Genomic DNA, 19220 nt, shown 5'->3' on the forward strand with positions numbered 1-19220 from the left:
CACGTATATATAGTGAGGGATTCTGCACTGACCTCCAATGTAATGGGGAATTTACCCTAACAATCATTGTGAGGGGGGATTTAAACTGACCACCAATGTGTGGGGGAATTTGCACTGACCACCATGTAACAGGCAATTCTTCACCACCCACCAATATAAAGAGGGATTTCTACACTGATACCATAGTAATATGAGCATTTACATCAACCACTAGTGTAAGGGGAAATATACAATGACCTCCATGTAAGGTGGAATTTACACTGACAACCATTGTCAAGGAGAATTGTACTGACCACAAACGTAATGTGACACTTCTACATGACCACCGATGTTAGAGGGGATATTTACTGACCATCAGTGTAAGGGCAATTCTGCACTTACCACCAATGTAAAGGGAAATATACACCGACAACCAATGTAATGGGGGATTTTTCACCAACAACCAATAAAGGGGGATTTCTACACTGTTCACCATTGTAACGGGGAATTGACACTCACCACCACTGTAGTTGGAAATTTACACTGACCACCAATTTAAAGGGGGCTTCTACATGGACCACCAATGTAAGGGAGGATTCGACGTTGGCCACAAATGCAAGTTTAGTATTTTTTTACTGACTACCAATATCAAGGAGAGTTTCTACACTGGCCACCAATGTAAAGGGGATTTACACCGACCACTAATGTAAGGGGGGCATTCACATTTCCCGCTAGTGTGAATGAAAGGATTCTACACCAGGCCCCAATGTAATGGGAAGATTTACACTGACCACTAATGTAACCAGGGCCGTCTTTAATATTGATTGGACCCTGGGCAAACATTTTCTTGGGCCCTCCCAAATGCACTTATCAACTGTTTGCAGGAAGTGCATGCTCAAGAGGCAGCTGCTTTGGGCCCCACAACAATGACTGGGCCTGGGGCAGCTGCCCCTTTTGCCCTGTGGTAAAGACAGCCCTGATTGTAACTAAGACAATTAGCCTACATTCACATTTGTTTGTGTTGGGAACACATGCAAAATTGCTTTTCTCACACCACAGAAATGTGCTGCCCTTTAGCAGATACACAGCAGTGCCATTCATTGTAATGACACCCTCACGCATCTGCCTCCGTGCATTGAAATTTGCAGTGCTGTGGCACCATGTGATTTTGAAAAAGGGTTAGGGAGGTTTTTTCTGCATTTCTAGCACATAGAGCAGCCTAATGAAGATAATGAGCTGCCCTACACATGACATACATCTTTATCCACCCTGTCAGTACACCTTTGCATCCTGAAACCCCTGCTAACCTCTCCATCCCAAACCTCCCCCATCCTTTCCACTAAACCTCCTCCCTCTTAACTCTGGGTGCCTCCTCTGCTTATCTTTGCACCCACCTTCCTTACCTCTGCACATCCCCTCCTTGCTCTGCCTTTACCCCCCCCCCCTCCCCCCCCCCACATTGCTTACCTTTGCTGAACAGGTTGATGGTAAGCTTAATGACCACAGTTATAGTGAAGACCTTTAAGCATGCCCCAGTTTACCTCCCAGTGGTACCTGGATACTGCTTAATGTTCTTTAGTACTTTTTTGTCTTCATCTACATTGTTTTATTTGATATTTTGTACCATACAGTATGGAAGAGAGACTGAGCAGTTGAATAAAATGAGCAGATGTGAGGGACGACAAAATTTGTTCTCATTTGATTCAGATGTGCAGGTAAGTAATCTGAATATTTTGTATGGAACATATCTAGGCGAATAGAAGGGACATTATTGAAACACATAAGGGTTTATTTACTAAAGGCAAATCCACTGTGCACTACAAGTGCATTTGGAAGTGCAGTCGCTGTAGATCTGAGAGGGACATGCAAGGAAAATAAAAATCAGCATTTTTGCTTGCACATGTTTGGATGATAGAAATCAGCAGAGCTTCCACTCATTTCAGATTTCCCCCTCAGATCTACAGCGACTGCACTTCCAAGTGCACTTGTACTGCACATTGGATTTGACTTTAGAAAATAAACCCCACAGGCCTCGTTCACATGAGGCATGTTTGCCCACATGGGGATGCACAGGTGTTCTATGCATCCCTTTGCAGACAGACCCATTCATTTTAATTGGGGCACAGCAGCTGCACAGACCCAGCCTCTACCCCCAATTTGACAGCCAAGTGGGTGCAGGTGCAAAGCCCCGAATTCACAATGTCTGTTGTGCATCCAGACTCACATGGCTGTCAAATTGAAAGCAGCAGCTGTGTATGTACAGCTGCAGCATCCAAATTAACATGTATAGGCCTGCCTGCATGGGGATGCGCAGGACCCTTGTGCATCCCCATGTGGGCAAACACGGCCCTCACAGGGGCGTACTCTATATAACTCCCCTGTGAATGAGGCCACACAGTATATATAGCCCTTTATGTTAAAATATATGTAGTTTGGTCTAGCCAGTCATTTAATTCACACACTTTGCCATTGTAAACCTGTATACATCTGTCAACACTGCAATATTCTGCTGACGTATCTTGCTAGCCATAATCCCCACTAACCCTGAGTGTAAATAAATTTATAGTCTACTATAAGGTATTATAAGGTAGCCTAACCCATCTAGGCAGATCTGTTACCAATACCAATAGGAGGGGGTTAGAAATGTGCCACTAGCTAGATCTGTCCCAAAATAGTGTGGTAGTTAGGGAATTATGTAATTGGATGTTAGGTCCTCTTTTAGACAAGGCCTTCCTATAGTGATGTAATTGGTAGAGTTTGTGCCTATATGTATATATGCCAGTTTGGGCGGAGCCTAGTGCAGTTTGGACATGGGAGCCAAACACCCCAAACCCCTGAAGATGTAGTCAGTTACTGCAAAGGAGCGGAATGGGCAGAAGGCCAGGGTGAGATTGACCTACACCCAGAAGAGCCAGCTGTAGTCATCCTGTCTCACCAAACATGTTCTAAGTGGGCTGGGAACATGGTCTAACTGGACTTTTAGCGGGATGCAAAAGGCCTTCTTGGCCGGCTAAGTGTTTTCTGCCATAAGTACTAATCCACCTGTAGATCCTGGGAGAATTATACATAATCTGGAGGTACATATGCAGCAGTCCGATCTCTGGAAAGACATGAAGGGAGTAGAGAGCTGGATGCATAAGGCCTAATGGGCAGGTCAGAGCCCTCAGAGTGAGTACCAATGACCTTGGAAAGTAAGAGAGTAACATCAGGGGGCCTATCCAACTGGGGGGTGGGTTACAGAAAGATAGACTGGTATGCTATGAAAGGCATCTTGTTAATCTCAGCTGAAAGGGCAGGATGCTACACTTTGTGAATCTTGGTTTGAATAGAGCAGAATGCTAGATATAGTATACAGGGAGATGGGTCCCAACGCTGTGGTGCTCCAAAGGAGAGGAGAGATACTAAGGAAAGATGACTTGTCAGTGATGTGCAATGTGTAGCTTTCACAATTAGCTTCTATTGTCTGTCCACTGTATGTGATTGGTGAAATATGCCAAGTGACACCGGCTAACATATCTATGTTATATGATGTGTCACTGCCATCTTGAAGAACAACAGCAAAGTAGGAAACTAGAACTTTTTGTGGAAATTCCTTTCTTGTTAATACAAAGGCTAATGCCCGGGGATGTCATGGGAGGGCCTATGGCAAGGAGTTTGGCACAATATTGCAAACATTAAGTACTACCAGCAGTGGGTTATAGACCTATCCAAGAAGAAGCGAGGTGGGAGCCTTAGTAGTTTGGTGCCAACAACCAGCCCGTCAGAAGCCCCCGTACACTCCCCTTAAAGGCTTTCATCATCTGTTGTAGTATTCTCAATATCTCAGTTAATGGTATAATTTTGTGTGTGCATGGCAAGATATATATCAATTATTCCCTATTCACAGTAGAAAAGGGCTATAGGGTTTGAGCAGGGTGTCTTTAACATAATTTGATAGGTTCTATGTGGTACTGAATGGCTGGTGAGCTTCATCCCTCACCTTAACATAGCAGGCACCCTCTGATGCCACATCTTAACCTTAGAGTTCCTGCCTACTTTCCCAGTCACCCCTAAGATTCCTATGAAAATAACTTTGACGAGTATCCACTTAAGCCCAGGAGGATTTGGCTGCTCAAAGACCAGGCCCTATTTTGCGATTCGGCACTGCGTGACTTTAACGGATAATTGCGCGGTCGTGCGATACTGTACCCAAATGAAATTGACGTCCTTTTTTTCCCACAAACAGAGCTTTCTTTTGGTGGTATTTGATCACCTGTGCGATTTTTATTTTTTACGCTTTAAAAAAGAGCGACAATTTTGAAAAAATAATAATATTTTTCACATTTTTTATATGAAATTCTCAAAAAAAAAAAGTAAAAATCGAAATTTTTTAACATTTTAGGCCAGTTTGTTTTCTGCTACATATTTTTGGTAAAAAAATCACAATAAGCGTATTTTGATTGGTTTGCGCAAAAGTTATTGCGTTTAATAACTACGGGAAAGATTTATGTCATTTTTATTGTTTTTTTTTAAACCAGTAATGGCGGCGATCTGCGATTTTTTTTTTTTGCGGGACTGCGACATTGGGGTGGACAGATCGGACCCCTGACTGACATTTTTGGGAGTACCAGTGACATACTTAATCAGTGCTATAAATATGCACTGTTACTGTAAAAATGACACTGGCAGGGAAGGGGTTAACTTTATTGGTGATCAAGGTGTTAAATGTATCCCTAGGGGCATGATTCTAACTGTGGGGGGCGTGGCTTGTGATGTAACCACAGAGACATACGATCCTACATAGCAGGATCGTATAGTCTCTACACTTACATCAGGGAGAATGACAGATGGCTGTGTTTACATCAGCCGTCTGCCTTTCTCCCTCTCCTGCGGGAGATCGCGAGTGGCCGGCGGACATCGGAGCCGCCAATCACATGCGCGGGGATCCCTGTGAAAGAGCGAAGGCGGGAGCGTGCCTCCGGCAGCGTGCGCTCGCCCCCTACCGGCTCCTGGGCGAGCGACGTAGCCCTACATCGGTTAGCCCAGGAGCGGCTGACTGCTGCAGTAAATAGTCGTGTGGCGGTCGGCAAGAGGGTATAGTTCGGTAACGTAACCCCACCGCCACAACCATGGCCCACACCACCCACTTACATGGGACAGTGCTTATTTCCTCAGTGATCTATAGCCATTGTGGCATAGAGGAAGGATTGTAGTAATTTGTTCCTTTTCTGGAAGTCCCTGGTTTTTAAAGTGGCTTGAGGAGATTGAGACGGTGGAATAAGGTGCATGTTTTTAGTTACTGTGTTTCTAAAGGGCCATATATAAGTTGTGTACAAACTACATGAAGATGTTTTACATCTGTCTCTGCCTAGAAGGAGCTCACAATATAAAGCCTCTATTACTGTCACGTGCAGTTAATCATTAATTCGTATGTTTTTGAAGTGCAGTCCACACAAATATACCATGAGCATGCAAAAGCATGTTGATTCATTAGTCATAAAAACATGGGGCTCCCTTTATTTTAAGGGAACCTCCATTGCATGTTATATTTGTTATATTTGCTCTGAATGAATCTGAAGAATATTTGGAGCTTTAATGATGGCAGAAACTTGAGGAGGCAATTAGTTCAAGCACAAATATCATCCTTTATGCATAAAAGCAACTTGATAAATAATTAATGCAGGACATGTTTTTAAAATTTACTTATATACTTTTTACCCATTAGTATTAGAAATTATTTATGATGCTATGCACGCATTATAAAATATTGTCCTGTGACTTAGCAGAAATTCTGATGCTGCTCAAAAGGAGCTTATAATCTAATGCCCCAAAAACACACACTGGAACATTTGGTTATAGAATAATTATCCTTGCAGTATGTTCTTGTTATGTGAGAGAGAACCAGGGCCACTGGAGGAAGCCTTTGACTATGGGTAGAACAAAGCCTACCTATGGGTAGAACGAAAAAAAAAAAATGAATTTGCAGTTAGCGCTATTGGTGTGAAGTGAAGCTATGACTCCGGTTCTGCAAGATCAGCGTTTCGCCATCTGTATTATTTGAAAGGATATGGGTTTTTGCCTTCTCTTGTATAAGGTTATGATACAAATAATGTGTTTGGGGTCCAACACACTCGCAATGATGGCTTTCTACAGGAAACAACCCTTTCTCTCCCAAATACAAGGCACAAGTTTTCACTCTTTAGGTTGTGGTTGCAGAAGGAACCTGATCAGGTCATCCGTTTTTTTTCTCTTGTCCTGTCAATATGTTCATTGGTGGGCTCACAAGCACTATACAAAACAATAAAGACCTGATTGGCAGAGACATTTGCCCCTTCCTCTCCAAGGCCACTGTATAGAGCATGGGTGTCCAACCTTTTGGCTTCTCTGGGCCACAATGAGTGTGGAAACATTTTCTCGGGCCGCATATAAAATATATACTAAAGTTAAGGTATACAAGTAATAAAATGCCGCCGCCCCCCCCCCCCCCCCGCACTAATTTAACACAACTAGAGGGTGATCAAATGAAATGGAATCAGTATACAGAGGTTTACTTCTTCTGAGAGACAATAAAGGAATACTCTAACCACCACGACCACTTCAGTGACTTGAAGTGGCCATGGTGGTAGGAGTCAGAAGCGCGCCCCCCCCCCTTCCCCTCCGAGGCAGCCTCTGCCTACAGTTGGAAGCTGCTGTGGCTGTGCCCCCGACTTGACTTCCTTCCTCCCCAGCAAAAAATAAATAAATGTCAGGGGGCAGTGGGCCGCATTGACTGCGGTTCTGGGCCGCATGCGGCCCTCGGGCCGCAGGTTGGACATGCCTGGTATAGAGGATTAAAGGTGGCTGATATGAGGATAGGATCACATACAAATAAAAGCTGTGTGTATTTAATGGTTTTTAACGAATGGAAAAATTGGATTTAGTTGTCTTTTTAAATATTTGCCTAAAGTTAAATTTAAAAAAAAAAATCTGTGATTAATCAGGTTTTTTCTCCTGTATTTTTATTAGAGACTAGATTTCTCCGGGATTGAGCCAGATATAAGACCATTTGAAGAAAAGAGTGGCAGACATTTCTTAGTGAATTGCCAGGAGCTGAGCTTCAATTTAGTCGGGAATGTGACTGAAAAAACAGAAGGACCCCTGACAAATGTATGTACTTTCTTCCAAGTTATGACATTGCTTCCCAAATCCCCAAAGCAGTGGATTCTAGTAACAACTGGCTGTTATTAAATGAGAGTTTATTCTCAAGATGCTTTCCTATATAACATGAACACTCAAACTGCAACATTATACAGTATGTAATATGTATGTTGAGCATCTTCTGAGGAAATAGAAGATGAATTACATACCAAGGGCACATATAGCTATTGTTATCTGTAGCCTGAAATCAGGACACAATATTCCTGGTGTATATGAGATGACATCATAGTTGATGAGAGCGTTTTGCAATCTGCCATCCATGGTTCCAAAATTCTGCAAATTGTAAGCAAATAATTGAAATTTTAATTGGAAACTGATGGAAACAGCCACAATGACAGTCAAAAGGACAATTCTATGTCATTTTGTTTTTTTTGTTCTTTCAAATAAAAACTGATGGAGTTTTCCATAATTATTTGGCTTTGTCTGAGGCACTTTAGGTACCTCCAACACCCCTATGCTAAGCTTTGCCACATGTACTAAGCAACCCCTTTATTCCCTGGTATAGCAAGACCTCTGTATATAAACATTGAAGCTTGCAGAGACATGGACCCTGCAAAATTACACATTTTCCTTCATTGTGTGGTGGAGATTAAGCCCCTTGGGGTCAGGATGAGTTTCAAATCGCCCTAAGGTGGTTTTACCCTCTGCATACCCTTCTATCTGATCACTGTATTAGAAAAGAAATCCTTATCCAAATGCCCCTTTTTACTTACCCTAAAATGGAACTAAAGTCCAAAATACGGTACTTACCTTGTTCCAACAGTCCAGAGCCTGTGAGGTCCCTTGTTGATGCCAGCATCTTCTCCCCAATATGTGCAATAGGGATCAACCGATTATCGGCAAAGCCGATATATCGGGGGCTGATCTGCACTTTCTCCGATATATCGGAATCGGCCCCTGAGGTTACCGATATTGCCGATATTTCGGGAAAGTGCTGTACCAGAGTGATGCCTGCAGCTAGAGGCATCACCCCAGTAAAGGCGTCCATAGCCGACGGTCGGCTGTCTTGTAATGACAACCGATGCGGCTGAGAAGCCGCTCGGCTGTCATTACAAGGGAGGGGACGTCCTCCCCCCTCACGCCACCTTCTCGGGCTCGCCTGGGTCTCCCGTCCCACCGGGAGACCTGGTCAACCAGCCTGCACGGCCGCCGAAGAGAGAATATGGCTTTGATTGGGTCTCCATGCAAAAACCCGGAAGTGATGTCATGACATCACTTCCGGGTACTCTGCGCCAAATTCAAAAAAATTACAGCATTCAAAACAGCCAAACCTGGAGTTTTGAATGCTTTTAAGTGCATAGGAGGGGTTTGGGGTCTTTTAGACTCCCAGATCCCTCCACAAGAGTACCTGTCAAATAAAAAAAAAAAATACAAAAATAAAAAATTTTTAATGTACGAAAATATCGGCCAATATCGGCCGATACCGATATGCGATGAACAAAATATCAGTATCGGCAATAAAAAAACGATATTGGCCGATCACTAATGTGCAAGGGAGCAGTCATCCCGTCACACAGGCCCTGTGCCAGAATATAAAATGAGCTGCACATAAGCAGCTCAATGTACATTCTAGGGAAGACTGTAGCAGGCAGGTAGGTTTATTTTGATGTAGAAGAGATGTTGCATGTCTCTTCTGTAATAAAGAGCCTGCCTGCTCCCAGTTGCTTTAGCTGCACTTGAAGCCACAGTCACCTGACACCTCTATGGGTATCCATGACACCTCCTATTGGATGGCTGGCAGCAGGGTCCTCTCAGGATAGAAAAGAGGACTGCCATCATCATAGGGGACAGCAGGGCATCGGTGGTCTTAGAGCAGCATTGCAGCCACAAATTTGTGGTCTCCTTGAAACTGGAGGTGGCAAGGAATGGAAGTGGTGAGTATTGCTGGCCTATAGCTTGAAGTGAGGCTGTAAACTGGATATAAACCTTAACAATAAACTATTTGTATTTGTTCGGTTTGGTTTGTTATATCTGTTTGACAAGTGCAAAAAATCCTGTTGATTATGTCAGAAAATGTGTGAACTGGTAACTTTCTGAGCCCTCTGCTCCACTGCTTACCGTTACATTGTTCCTGGCTCTCTCTGTGAACTACAGAATACCTCCTCCCTATGTTATGGGAATGAGGAGATAGGGAAGTGTTCTGTAGTCCTAATACTCTTCCTGTTCTGGGGTGACAACCCTGCTCCTCCACACATAGATACACATAGTTACAGTACAGTGAGTGATTGCTGTCACCCTAGGACAGGAAGTGTGTCACCTTAGGACAGGAAGAGTCACCAGGTAAAAATTAACAAAAAAAGCTTGAAAAAAAAGAAGAAAACGAATGCAGCAACCACATGTAAGGACTGGTAGAATGGAATTTATTACATTTTTTATGTTAGGTTTAGGTGTTGTTAAGACAACCTTTTTGCTGTTTGAGCAGACAGTAGTGGACTGTTCAGCACTATTTATGTTTAAACATCCTATTACAGTATTATTTCAAATGTGTAAACGTAAACATAATCTTTTCAGGTGGAGCCGTTCTTTTTGAGTTTGGCACTATTTGATGTGAAAAATAACTGCAAAATTTCTGCTGACTTTCATGTGGATCTCAATCCCCCGACAGTGAGAGAAATGTTAAGTAACCCTTCCTGTGATACAGCCAGGGATTCCAGGAGCGGGTCAGCCAGCGGAGCTCTTATTAATGGAATCCCAGAATCTCATTTCCACTACATAAAGGAGGTAAGGTGTGCTCTAGTCTCTGATAGTGCTGTGAAACCTCTGAGTATCCTATGAATATTAGAAATAAACATTTTAGGAAGTTGTCTCCACTTTGCATTGCTATGAATCACAATTGTTATAACCTACAAGAGGAGATTAACCTTTTCAGAGAAGGTGAATTAACCCTTTATTGACAGCATCAACAGCAAAATAAGTTTATTCCTTTGATCTGCAGGCGAATGAAACAGAGAAGATACAAAAGTAACAATATTACTTTGTATCTCTTTGTTTAGTAAGTGAACTGTGTTCATAAAAACAGAGTCTGAGTTTTTTTTGACAACTGTAACTGCTGAAGCTGCTGTATGTACACAGTAACTCCTGGCTTATTTTCAGGGCATGTAGAATAGGGCTGTGCATCTTCACTTACCTCACGATTCGATGCGATTACGATTATTAGGGTCGCGATTCGATACGATTTGATTCCGCGATGCATCACGATTACTGCCCAATGCCCATGCCCAGCCCACTGCCCAATGGTTTTCAAAACTTTATCAAAAAAAACAAACAATCAAGCAGTCACAAATAAAAGAATCCTTTTTATTTTCATTTGCTTCAAATGACACTTTCCTGGACCCTGTCATGGCCTGCAAGCCCTGCATACTTTAGTGCACTTGCACTGCAAACATATAGGAAGGTCTGAAAATGCAAACAGCATAGCAGAGACAGACAACAACACTAGAAGTAACAGTAAAATTAGTAAAAAACTGTAGTAGTGCAGTTTACTGCTTCATAAAAGAAAATATTAATATAAGCCAGGCCTACCACCATTTAAAGTACAACTAAAGGCCAAACTTTTTGGATTTTGGATGAAGTTTGGCCTATCGTTGTACTTTAAGGCAAGCCAAGATAGAAGAAGCCAGCCAGCCAAGCTAATATTCTTGTGAAAATGGTCATCATAAATTCCCACAAAACATTATATATAAATCCTTTTATGTGAATATGCATTGCAATAAATTCCAGGTGTGCCATAACCTGTCCTCTACAAAACAGAGCACTTCCTGACTAGTAGCAAACATCAAGGGTGAACCAGGCAATAGTGCACTGCTGCATAACTTCCATGTTCACCGTGATGTTTGTTTCCCTCTGCAACTGCCAGTCAACTCAAGTGAGTTGATGGATTGGCTGCTAGAGGGGAGTTACAAATATAAGCTTTAAGCTTATCAATTCACTTATGTCACTTTTATGTCACTTACTTTACAGAAAACGTTACCTGTCCTGCAGACAGTCTCTGTCTCTACCACGATTAAACCCAACTGAAGCCAAGCCAAAGCCACCATTAGAGGAAGGAAAACCCTTGACAGAGTAAATCATCAACTAAAGCTTAAACCTTGAGTAAATCTTCATGGGATCACAAAAAAACACACAGCACGATTGTCTGCATCAGAATCATGAGAACTGAAGAAAGGTTTGGCATTGCCACACTGGTACAACTCAAGGCATATAGGTTAGGTCAGGTTTGTGTGTATTTGTGATCCAGTAAAAATTTAATCAAGGTTTTACGCTTCAATGTATGATTGATTTAATCTTTCAAGGATGTCCTTTCCTGTACCGTGGCTGCCTGGCTTGCCTTCAGTTGTCTAGATACACTTTTACCTTTAGTATTTGTTTGGTTGAGGGAACCCCCTACACTTGCTATTGCTACAGAGTACAACAGACCAGCAGACAGACATGCGTTGCAATAATTTCCAGGTGTGTGCCATAACCTGTCCTCTACAAAACAGAGCACTTCCTGACTAGTAGCAAATATCAAAGGTGAACCTGGCAATAGTGCACTGCTGCATAACTTCCATGTTCACCGTGATGTTTGTTTCCCCCTGCAACTGCCAGTCAACTCAAGTGAAGTGACTTGATGGCTGCTAGAGGGGAGTTATACAAATATAAGCTTAAGCTTAAATAATTATCAATTCACTTATGTGAATGGACCATTTTTGAAAACAAGCCATTCTCCATCTCTCCAGTGCTAGAAAAGCTGTAAAAAATGTAAAATGTTCCAGGTTCACTGCGATTGTGTTTGCCCCTGCCATTGCCAGTCAACTAAACACAGTGTGTGTGTGTGTGTGTGTGTGTCGTGACTACTCAAAAGCTTATACGCAGCCTCATCAGCATCAACTCAACACACACACACTGTGTGTGTGTGTTGAGTTAATGCTAGAGCTGCGTTATAAGCTCTTGAGTTGTCACGACAGTCAGTCAGTCAGTCACGTTACAGAAAGAAAACTTTACCTGCACTGCACTGAGCAGCACTCTACCATGTCGATTACATCTGTAACTGAAGCCAAGCTAGCCAACAAGCCACCATTAGAGGAAGGAAAATCCTTAATAGAATAAATTGTAAACTGAAGCTTAACCTTGAGGAAATCCTATGGGGGTCACATTCACAAACTCACAAATATAGTATATTACACAAGAATCCACAATTGGTGTTTGTGATCCAATAAGATAAGATTTACTCGAGGTTAAGCTTCAAATGTACAAGTTATTTCTCTCAATGATTTTCCTTCCTATAATGCTGCACCGTGGCTGGCTTGGTGTTAGAAGGACTGGACATGTGACACGCTTCCTGTGCACTATGATGATGATAGTGTTTTTTTTTGGGTACGTGTAGAATGTCCAGTGTCCTCAACTAGTTAGGAAAGGTTTTAAAAATATTAAAAGAAATCCTTAGTCTCATGCAAACAGTGCGTTAAAAAAATGAGCTGCACAGCCAGTACCGACACCAAGACAAAGGCTTTAAAAACTCACTTTTAGTAGCTTTTTGCATTGGCGTGAATGCCCGTTTAGCCACATTAGTATTTAGCAGCGTTTCTCTGCCTCTTTTATTTCTATACCCAGATACAATTACTGCAGAGCAAAAGTCGCATGACATGTCAAATCACTGGTTCCCTATAACGGCTCGTCTTAACTGATCTGACTTCCAGCCCACTGATTTAATTGGAAGTCGCATCCAAGTCGGATCACCATGATCCGACTTGTGGCATGTTAGTTGTGCTTTGAGGATCTTGAAGGAAAATCCCATGCCAAAATCTAGGAAAAATGGCATCCATACCAGATCAATACCAGGCCCTTTGAGTCTAGTATGGATCTTGAAAGGTAACCCCATGCCAAAATGAAAAGAAAAAAACGCCCCCCCTCCCCCAAAATCTATACTAGACCCTTTTTTCGAGCATGCAGCTGGCAGGTCAGGAAAAGGGGGAGATAAGCAAGGACCCCCCCCTCCTGAACCATACCAGATCACATGCCCTCAAAATGGGGGGGGGGGTGCGCTTGGGGGCAGGGGGGCTCTGCACCCCTCACCCCAAAACTCTATGTCGCCATGTTGATGGGAACAAGGGCCTCTTCCAAACAACCCTGGGCAGTGGTTGTGGGGTTCTGCAGGCAGGGGGCTTATCAGAATCTGGAAGCCCCCTTTAACAAGGGGGGCCTCTGGATCCCAGCCGCCCCCCTATGTGAGTGAGTATGCGGTACCCTACCTATTCACCACCAAAAAAAGCAGTGTAATGTAAATAAAAACAAGAGAAGGTTTTTGACAAGTCCATTTTTATAAATAAAGAAGGTTTCCCTGTTCTAGCTGCAATGTGTCAACCTCCTCCGGTCTTCTCTCTCTGGTGGTTTCTTCTCCTTCCTCTGCCTTCTTCATCTGGTCATGATGATCCAACTTGGATGCGACTTCCATTTAAATCAATAAGCTGAAAGTCGGATTAGTTAAGACGGCTCTCATAGGGAACCATTGATTTTGACATGTTAAAAAAAAACACTTGATACAGCGTTAAGCTGCGTTTAGCCGAGTCAGACGTTTTTACAGCTGTAATGCTGGTCTTCAGAACACGTTGGCCCTGTTTTTTTTTTTTTTTTAAGCTTGAAAACGTCTATGCCACTTTCAGTTCCTAAAAGTCTATGTGTGCAAGGATACATAGAATAACACGAAGAAGCGTTTTTTGCAAAAAAAAAAATAAATGCCTGACGCTGGTATAAGTTGCTGTAAAAACACCCTGTGTGCATGAGGCCTTAAAATTATATTTACACTAAAGGCATTCTAAAGTAGCCTGTCAGTCAGTATTATCACATATCATTTTAGCATGCTTTAAGAACTATTAAGGGTGCCTTAAAGGAGTTGTAAAATCAGGAAGGTTTTTTATCCTAATGCATTCTATGCATTAAGATAAAAATCCTTCTGTGTGTAGCAGCCCCCCCCCCCCCAGCACTCCCTCATACTTACCTGTGCCCCTCTCTGTCCAGCTATGTCCATGAGTCCCTCAGCCGCCCTGGGACTCTCCCTCCTGATTGGCAGCCCCATTGGCTCCCGTGGCTGTCAATCCAAGTCAGTGAGCCAGTCAGGAGAGAGAGGGGCGGTGCCAAACTGCAGCTCCGTATCTGAATGGACAGATGAATGGCTTGGGTGCCCCCATAGCAAGCTGCTTGCTGTGAGGGCACTCGATAGAAGGGAGGGGCCAGGAGCAGGAACAAGGGACCCGAGGAGGAGGATCCAGTTTGCTGTGTGCAAAACCAACTGCAAAGAGGAGGTAAGTATAGCATGTTTGTTATTTTAAAAAAAATTGAGACTTTACAATCACTTTAAATGCTTTAGTGACTTGATAAATCAGGATCTTTGCATGAATAGAGTCCCTGTATGTCCAACAGATAAAGCAAGGATGGTGTCAGTGAGATGTCTGGAGCTGTAAATAGGCAAGAACAAAAAAATAACTGGGTTTCTGCTGCAAGGCAAAAATCAAATGGTTTAGTTTTGCTGAATATTTATAAGTGGGTTATGTTTTGTGACTTCTTTATATCTTTATATTTTTATCTCCACATTATATTTAATCTTTTAAATTCTGCTAGCTATTCACAACTCTAATTTTGGTTGATTCTGCATCACCTGACTCAACAAACTTTGATCTCAAAATCTAAGTAGCTGGGTGGAAATTTCTAGGTAGAACAGTGACTGCAGCCAATCAGATGCAATCGGCGTTCGGGTATTTTGACAGCTGCGGGAGAAGTGGCTGTCAGAGTACAATAGCGGGCAGGGTAGATTCCTCTATCTATGTGTGGATGGGGAAATCTGTTGATTTTTGAAAATTTTCATATGTGTGGATAGCCTTACTAAATTGATTAAAAATGGTCATCATTGACACCAATCAGATTAGACTTTACTGTAGCAGATCAGCAAGATTACTCTACTTTCCACAATTCTTTTTCCCTGTTAAATTTTTTTAAGGGAGTAAAATCAATAGTCACTATATCATAGCTCCCAACTGTCCCTGATTTTGAGGGACTGTCCCTGATTTGGAACAAAGTCCCTCTGTCCCTTTCCTCCTCATTAGTCCCTCATTTTGGTCTGATCTATAGAGTTGTATATAAAATGCACTATTTAGCTTTCAAAAAGTGTTTCCCAGTGCTAAGCCTTTCATCCAATTTCTAAATTGCTGCATTTGTAAATTTCAAAAGCCAGTATAAAGGAATAGTGGTGGTATAAAACTAATCTTTTTTTTTTGTATAATTGTCCTTTAAGTAAGCGCGGAAGAGGGTGTGTCCTATGGCTACATACTTTTGCTCATAGGTGTCCCTCGTTACTATCTCAAATAGTTGGGAGGTATGCTGTATAAATGCAATTTATTATAACACTGCTGTTTCTTTTTCTCGGTTATAGGGAATATTTTCAGTAACAAATCCACATCCTGAGATTTTCCTGGTAGCGCGTGTGGAAAAAGTATTACAGGGGAATATCACACATTGTGCAGAGCCGTACATCAAAAATTCTGACCCCACTAAGGTATTATTGTGAAACACAGATTTTTCCAGAAAGCCTTTGACTTGTTAGCAAGTGAATTCATTATTTCACTTCATTGTTTGTGAACTTATACTGAGGACTTCCTTCCTTGTTGTTATTTAATGACTTCCTTTGCATCGAATGAATATCTTCCTGTTTAAACAAACATTTATTTTGTAGCTATACTGGGAAAATGAAAGTTCTGTATATAAATAAAGGACCCCTATACCTAAAGTGTAGGTCTTATATCAGAGAGTTAGTAAGTGTATACAGCAAAATATTATTTGCAAAATCATATTCTTGTATTTGAAAAGTAATTACATCTTTGCTTATGTTTGGATAGGAGCAATATAACAAGGCAAATGATAATTATGTAATTTCTATAGAATAGTCTGCATTTTTGTCACCTCTTTAGATTTAGGCCACATGCACACTGGGTGTTTAGCCCCTCGCATCTAACCCCGCCAGTGTGCACACCAATCACAGTAAAAATCTCTCTATCATATGCCAATTTATATACAGTATATGCTCTTTTAAATTTGGTTCTCAGCAGCATATAAAGAAAACTCACAGCAATGTACACTGTTTAAAGTATTTGATTGTATGTGTATCATGCATTTATATATATATTTTTTATTTTCTCAGACAGCACAAAAAGTGCACAAATTAGCCAAGCAAGTATGCAGTCGCCTTGGTCATTACAGGATGCCATTTGCTTGGGCTGCAAGGTAATCACTCTTTAATTCTGTGACATGCCATTGGCTGGTTTGCAGGACTGTAAATTTGCTCAAGGCCATCAGAGGTTGCTCAGAAATGTGGCCACAATCTGATTACTGAAAAATAAAAAAAGTAATCTGAAGCACAAAATGTATTTTAACCACTTGCTGCAAAATCACGTACCTGTACATCATTTGACTTCAAGTGGTTGTTCCAGGGTGAAGCCTGCAGCTGCAAGCATCGCCCTGGTACTGTTTTTTAGAGCTGACGGTCAGCTCTTTTGTAATGACAACCAATGCGGCTCAGCAGCCACTCGGCTGTTATTACAAGCAGCGGGATGGGACGTCCGCTTCCGCCACCTTCCGCTGCTCGCCCGGGCTCTCCTGTCCCATCAGGAGACCCGGCCAACCAGCTGGCATGTCCACCGGCTGGCCAGAGACTCGAACAAAGCTGCTATTGGCTTTGATCGGGTCTCAGATATGGTAACCCAGAAGTGACGTCATAAAATCGCTTCCTGTTTACTGGAGCCTTAAAGGCGCCAGTTTTAAAAAATCAAAAGTATTCAAAAATGTAGATCTTGGTGTTTTGAATGCTTTCAAGTGTAAAGGAGGGATCTGGGGCCTTATAGACCCAAGATCCCTCCATGAAGAGTACCTGCCTATTGCTGTCACAGGGATGTTTACATTCTTTGTGACAGCAATAAAAGTGTTAAAAAAAAAAATTAAAGCAACTGTGTAAAAATAAAAAAATAACATAAATTAATAATTAAAAAAAATATATAAGTGCCCCCGTCCCCCCGCACAAAGGCAGACCGCGATCGCCTCACACATGTGAGGTATCACCATGAATGTCAGACCATGGACAGTAATTCTAGCACCGCACTTCTTCTGTACATCTAAAGTGGTAACCTGTATAGCGTCGCCTATGAATAGTAAAATTTACATAGTTTGTCGCCGTTGAGCGGGTGTGCACAATTTTAAAGAATGACATGTTTGGTATTTTTTCACTTGGCATGACATCATCTTTTATATTTTACAGAAAATTGGGTTAAGTATTGTGTTTTTTTTGCATTACAATTTAAAAAAGTGTATTTTTTTTCTCCAAAAACTGTGTTTAAAAAACAGCTGTGCAAAGAAAAAAACTGATTTTCACATGTAAACAAAAAGTGCCAGAAAATGCCTGGTCTTAAACTTGATAAAGTGGTTGTAAAGAATGAAGATTTTTCACCTTGATGCATTCTATGCATTAAGGTGAAAAACCTTCTGTGCTGCAGCTCCCCCCAGACCCCCTTTTACTTACCTGAGCCCAAACCGATCCAGCCATGTGCATAAGTTTAGGGGCTCAAGGCGCTGTCGCTCTCCTCATTGGACAGATTGATAGCAGCGGAAGCCCTTGGGAAGCAACATTCCATAGGGGCACCCGATGAACAGGAGGGGACTAGAGCAATGGCTGGGGGCCACAGAAGAAGAGGATCAGGGCTGCACTGAGCAAAACCATTGGACAGGGCAGGTTCGTATAGACATGTTAATTATTTTTGTAAAAAAAAAATTAAAAAAAATGGAAGGTTTAGTATCACTTTAAATGTCATGCACCTCCATATGACCTGCCCTATGACCTTCATAGCACTCTGGAGTTTGCTAAATTGATGTGCCATGGTTTGCAAAAAGTGACCTTTGCCATCACCAGCTCTGGCTTGTGCTTTCCTGTCTTACTGTTGCTTATTGTGAAGGAAATGCTTACTAGCCAATAATACAGCACTGGAGGAATTGGCCCAGAGCAGGCAAAGAATGTCCTGTCATAGCTCTGCATTGTGCAGGCACAGGACAGGCTAAAGGAGATCTCCCAGGAAGTGCAGGCATTTAGGACTGTCTACTGTCTGGGCACTGCCAGACAGTAGACCACAGAAACTTTACATTTGTTCCAATGCAGGCAGGAGGATTACCTGTCAGTCTGTCACCTTGATAAAGGGGTTCAGTGTGACCCTGAAATGGCAATGTTATGTTCCAAATGTAAAGACTCTACCAGCTCACATGGGGCTGCCTTGAATTTCAGCTAGACTGAAAGTCAAAAAGTGAACACTGCTGCGCTATCTTATCAGAAATCCCAGTGTGCTCTGCAAACTATATGACATTTAAGCACCTTGTATTAAATGTGTTTTTGCAATGTAATGTAATAAACAAATACATTCGAGAAACTAAAATCCAGTTAATAAGTCAGTCAGAAATTATAAGCTTCATAATATTCAGACAGTAATAAAAAAAAATAATGAAAGTATTTATTAAACCTATAATGGTTTTCTTTTGAGTGTAAATGATTGTGTTTTTTTATTTTTAAGGCCAGTATTCAAGGACACTCAGGGGACCCTGGATATCGAAGGGAAATTTTCTCCTCTTTACAAACAGGATAGCAGCAAACTTTCAATTGACGACCTGCTAAAGCTGCTGGCTGAATATAGGAAGTATGTTCTTGTCTGGCCTATAAAAGTTTTTAATATTATCATTTCTGGAATGACTGGTCAAAGTTCTTCTTAGGCTGATTTCAGTTGGGCAGATATCTCCCAAGAATGAATGGGTAGGTAGATAGCTGCCTATCCTTGCATCATTTTTTCCAAGCTTAGACTTGCCATGATGCTCACTCATTGGTGAAAGTAGTGCAAACCCGATTGCTGTCCTGTTGCTGAGATAGACTGACTCTGAGAGTGAGAACTAAGACTGCTATTTTCTTTAAGCTGTCATTGATAAATGTTATTTGTCCACTCCATTTAGCTGTGTGATTTTGCTGGTGCTTTGTTGAGAGACCTAAAAAAAACCAAAATATTCAGTTT

General features: G+C 41.9%; 1 protein-coding gene across 2 annotated transcripts in view; it reads left to right on the plus strand.

Annotated features, from left to right (window-relative positions):
• The window catches only part of DOCK11 (dedicator of cytokinesis 11), a 537932-nt gene that overhangs the window by 113808 nt on the left and 404904 nt on the right, over positions 1 to 19220 (plus strand). For both annotated transcript variants that reach the window (XM_082263555.1, XM_082263556.1), the window contains exons 10-15: positions 1611 to 1694; positions 6964 to 7104; positions 9667 to 9876; positions 15560 to 15682; positions 16325 to 16407; positions 18732 to 18854. In XM_082263555.1, the coding sequence (XP_082119681.1) occupies positions 1611 to 1694; positions 6964 to 7104; positions 9667 to 9876; positions 15560 to 15682; positions 16325 to 16407; positions 18732 to 18854 (764 nt within the window). The remainder of the gene's footprint in view (positions 1 to 1610; positions 1695 to 6963; positions 7105 to 9666; positions 9877 to 15559; positions 15683 to 16324; positions 16408 to 18731; positions 18855 to 19220) is intronic.

This window comes from Pelophylax lessonae (genome assembly GCF_965119305.1).
Source record: "Pelophylax lessonae genome assembly, chromosome: 7".
In the NCBI taxonomy this organism is placed as follows: domain Eukaryota; kingdom Metazoa; phylum Chordata; class Amphibia; order Anura; family Ranidae; genus Pelophylax; species Pelophylax lessonae.